General features: G+C 40.9%; 1 protein-coding gene across 2 annotated transcripts in view; it reads left to right on the top strand.

Moving 5' to 3' along the window:
- Positions 1-5,000, top strand: part of ephb4b (eph receptor B4b) — a 31,468-nt gene that overhangs the window by 18,271 nt on the left and 8,197 nt on the right. The window contains exons 10-12 of one of the 2 annotated variants that reach the window (XM_079848349.1): positions 2,951-3,012; positions 4,391-4,495; positions 4,662-4,909. In XM_079848349.1, coding sequence (XP_079704475.1) covers positions 2,951-3,012; positions 4,391-4,495; positions 4,662-4,909 — 415 coding nt within the window. Of the gene's footprint in view, positions 1-2,950; positions 3,013-4,381; positions 4,496-4,661; positions 4,910-5,000 lie in introns of both variants that reach the window. The other variant, XM_079848348.1, reaches the window with a different exon arrangement.

The raw sequence follows: 5,000 nt of genomic DNA, 5'->3' as shown, positions 1-5,000 counted from the left end.
GAAAAAAGCTGATCACATGAAAGCAAAGCTTAATAAGATTGAGGAGGCAGTCGATCAGAATTATTTTTGGGAATTATGGAATAATTTAGATAAATCAAAAGAACCCAAACACATTCCCATCTATGACCCAAACATCTGGACAGAACATTTTGGAAAACTCTACTCACAAAACGAACCAACCCTCACCCAAAAACATCTGACCTCCCAACTCTACACCCTGGAACACACTGTAAAAGACCAGCTCAACCAGTTAGACCAGCCCATATTACTACACGAACTGACAGACAAGATCAAATCCCTAAAAAATAAAAAATCCTGTGGTGTGGATTTAATATCTAACGAGATGCTGAAACACAGCAGCCCCAAACTGAAAGAAGCAATTCTAAAATTATTCAATCTTTCATTAAAATCAGGACACTTTCCTGAGATCTGGAAAGAAAATTTGATTACACCAATTTATAAACAAGGTGAGAAGTACGACCCAAATAATTATAGGGGCATCACAGTGAGCAGCAACCTGGGCAAACTCTTCTGCTCCATCATCAACGACAGACTAGTCCAGTTCATCCAAGAACACAAGATCCTCAACAGCTCTCAGATTGGCTTTATGCCTAAACAGAGAACATCAAATCACATCTACACACTCCACACACTCATACAAAAACACGTCCAACAAACAAAACAAGGGAAAATATTTGGCTGCTTCATTGACTTTAAAAAAGCCTTCGATTCGGTTTGGCATAATGGACTTTTCCTAAAACTAATTCAAAGTGGAATAGGCGGAAGGACATATGATATTATAAAGGACATTTACAATGGGAACAAATGCGGCGTCAAGATTAACGACAAACGCACTGATTATTTCAGTCAAACGAAAGGAGTTCGTCAAGGCTGCAGCCTCAGCCCGACTCTATTTAATCTCTATATTAATGAATTGGCATCAACACTTGAGAAGTCCTCTTGTCCTGGCCTGCCCCTCGAGGACAGAGAGATCAAAAGCCTCCTGTACGCTGACGATCTCCTGCTGCTGTCTCCTCATGAAGAGGGTCTGCACCAAAGCCTCTCGCTTCTGGAGGAGTTCAGCAGCGACTGGGCCTTACCCATAAACATGGAGAAGTCCAAAATCATGATCTTCCAGAAGAAACCTCGCCTTACTGACAACAAATACATATTTACACTTGGGGGAACCATTCTTAATCATGTCACCTGTTATAATTATTTGGGTCTGACAATCTCAGCGTCTGGAAAGTTTGACACTGCAATGAAAGACCTGACTGATAAAGCACGTAGGGCTTATTATAGTATAAGAAAACCCCTGTTCAAATTTAACCCACCCATTAAACTGTGGCTGAAAATCTTCGAGAGCATCATCAAACCCATCCTCCTATACGGCTGTGAAATCTGGGGCCCCAAATTTAAACTAAATTACGATTCCTGGGACAAAACCCCTGTTGAAACTTTCCACCTCGAGTTCTGCAAGAACATCCTGGGAACTCACAGAAACGCTCCGAGTCTGGGTTGCCGGGCAGAATTAGGCAGATTCCCTCTCCTATCTGAGATCCAGAAGAGAGCCGCAAAGTTCTGGTTCCATCTATCAGACGCGCAGTCAGAGAGTTACCATCACTGCGCTCTCAGACACAGGGCAGGACACCCCGAGAGCGACCCCATGACACATTTAGTGGAAAAACACCAACTTAATCCAACAATTCAGTTCAGACACGCAAAAGTAAAAGAAATAGGGAACATAACCAAAGAAGAATACATACAAGACTGGCAGATAAAGGTCACACAAGTAAATAAATTAAAATACTTCCACAAAATAAAGTCTGATTATAAATTGGCCCCATACCTGACCGATATCAGTAACTATGGTCAGAGAAAGCTCCTGACGAGGTATCGCATTAGTGACCACAGTCTGTGTGTGGAGACGGGCAGGCACAAGCCGAGCTGGAGAGCCAGAGAGCTCAGACTGTGTTCACACTGCACTGATGGAGTCGTAGAGGACGAGCTGCACTGAGACAGACAGAGAGAGAGAGAGAGAGAGAGAGAGAGAGAGAGAGAGCCAGAGAGCTCAGACTGTGTTCACACTGCACTGATGGAGTCGTAGAGGACGAGCTACACTTCCTCACCCAGTGCAGCAAGTACAAACACATCAGAGACTCTTATTTCACACGAATAGCTCAGATTTTACCCCAGTTCCAACAAGCGAGCCTCATAGACAAACTGTCTTATATTCTGGGAGAGAAAGAAGAGTGTGTTCTCCTGGCAGCGCAGTACGTGTCTTCCTGCCATCATACGAGGGACAAGGGCTGAACCCTCTTTTACATTAAACTGCTCTCTGTACTTATTTTTTTTTTTCTCATTGTGATATATTTATGCATAATATTGAAATGTTTTTTTTTTTTTTTTTTTTTTTTTATTATTATTATTGTTCACTTTTATGTATCAACATGTACGTATGTTTGTATATGTCTATTGCTTTGGCAATATTGTGCTATTTTACACAGTCATGCCAATAAAGCTCATTTGAATTGAATTGAATTGAGAGAGAGAGTGAGTGAGTGAGTGTGTGTGAGAGAGAGAGAGTGAGTGAGTGAGTGAGTGTGAGAGAGAGAGAGAGAACAGGATGTGTCCACCCAGTACTGTCTCCATACAGACTCTTACTGGAACAATGAATCTAACCCCAGGAGCACACACACACACACACACACACACACACACACACACACACACACACACACACTCACACACACACACTCACACAGAAGCATGTCTCACACACACTCATACAGAGACGAACAGCTGCAGGGTCTCTCACACAACAGACAGAAACTCACAGGAGTCATGCGAGAGGAATTCAGTCACACACACCTCCGTGTAATCTTATCACACATAAACACAGAATAAGATCACGCTGGTTTAACTGTGTGTGTGTGTGTGTGTTTCTCAGGCGCTCCAACAGGACCAGGGACCCAGACCCGGATAAGAGTGGCCAGTTCCTGATGGGTCCGGGTGAGTTTCTCCCACAGTCAGGACTGTGTGTGTGTGTGTGTGTGTGTGTGTGTGTGTGTGTGTGTGTGTGTGTGTGTGTGTGTGTGTGTGTGTGTGTGTGTGTGTGTGTGTGTGTGTGTGATGAAGATCATGATGTTACACAAACAGGTCCAGACCGGCGAATCATGTGATGTGGACTTTAGTTGTTCACTGTTGCCGGGCAGCAACTGTTGATGCCAGTAAACTAACAAAATACAATGTGCTTCATGTTGTAACATTTACATTAACTGAATTATTATTATTTTTACTAAACTCCAAAATTTGAATTAATATAATACTATACTCACCTGATGACACAACGTTACACAACAGAAATCATTTTAAGAGTTCAATCAAGTAGGAAAAACTCACTTTTTACTACCGACTTTCATAAATATAGCCTTTGGTGCTCTAACATTCAGGAAATATAACACAGTTCACACTGGCACAGCTGTAATATTAATATCAGAGACATTTGGACAAACGTAAAACATGCCCAAGTTCAAGCCAATATCAGCCAGTTCAGGCTATGTAGGTTTTTAATATCATGAAAATCCATAACTTTATCTAAAATGAAAATTAAAACGGAAAATATAAAAATAAAATCTAATTTATAATATTTGATATAATTGTATGCCAATAATGCTAAGATAACACTGGTGTACTGCCAGAATAAAAGTGTAGATCAGTTCATTCACTCATATTTAATTTATTATTAATTAATATTTCATTTTTAGTTTCTTCCAATAATGTTAACAAGTGTCCAGTTTTCTTTGTTTCCAGTAAACTTCTATTATTCTACATCATTTTGTGAGGTTTGAACTGTCGTAATTTAGTTAGTTTTAGTAATTTTATTGTGTATTTGTTTCACTTTTGTTCGTTTTTTTATATCCTTATAGTTTTTATTGTTTTTTTGAATTACTTTTTATTTTTATATTTTATTTTTTCAGTGCAATTTTAGTGTGTTAACGTGTGTGTGTCATTAGTGTCACTGAGACTATTATAGTTTTATCAATTAGTTTTTATTTTTATACTTTCTATATAGTTTGTATACATTTTCATTTGTTTTAGTTATTGTAATAAATCAAGTTAAATAAAAATGTTAAACTGAATGAAAATGAGAAATGAGCTGAAATAACATTTAATTTTTAATTTTCTGTTTTCATTGTATTTTTACTTAAAGTTTTCGTAATTCTGTGTATTTCAAGTTTCTAATACTTCACCTCATTTCAGTTAACATTTATTTTAATTCAAGAAACGGAAATGTATTTTTATGGTTTTAGATTAATAACCCTGGTGGGTTTGTGTGTGTGTGTGTGTGTGTGTGTGTGTGTGTGTGTGTTTCTCACAGGGATTAAAGTCTACATCGATCCATTCACATACGAGGATCCTAACGAGGCTGTGAGGGAGTTTGCCAAAGAGATTGACGTGTCGTTTGTCAAAATCGAGGAAGTGATCGGCGCTGGTGAGAACCGTGTGTGTGTGTGTGTGTGTGATTGTTGTGCGCAGGTGTGGCTCGAGTCTCATGTTTCCAGCATGAACAGCAGTAATATAGAACACACACCTGATGAAAGCACGTCTCGAGTTCCTCCATTGTGCGCGTGTGAATGTGATACTCCTCATATGTGCAGGTGAGTTCGGTGAGGTGTGCCGGGGCCGGCTCAGGGTCCCGGGGAGGAAGGAGAGCTGCGTGGCCATCAAGACCCTGAAGGGAGGATACACTGATAAGCAGAGGCGGGACTTCCTGTCCGAGGCGTCCATCATGGGCCAGTTCCAGCACCCCAACATCATCCACCTGGAGGGAGTGATCACTGCATCCTGCCCCGTCATGATCCTCACCGAGTACATGGAGAACGGGGCGCTCGACTCCTTCCTCCGGGTCAGTGTGTGTCTGTCTGTCTGTCTCTCTCTCCTGTCTCTCTCTCCGTCTCACTCTGGTGTCTCTCTCTCCGTCTCACTCTGGTGTCTCA

The sequence above is a fragment of the Squalius cephalus genome, assembly GCF_949319135.1.
Source record: "Squalius cephalus genome assembly, chromosome: 18".
Taxonomy (NCBI): domain Eukaryota; kingdom Metazoa; phylum Chordata; class Actinopteri; order Cypriniformes; family Leuciscidae; genus Squalius; species Squalius cephalus.
The sequence above is the reverse complement of the archived record's forward strand: the minus strand, read 5'-3'. Positions and strand labels throughout refer to the sequence as shown.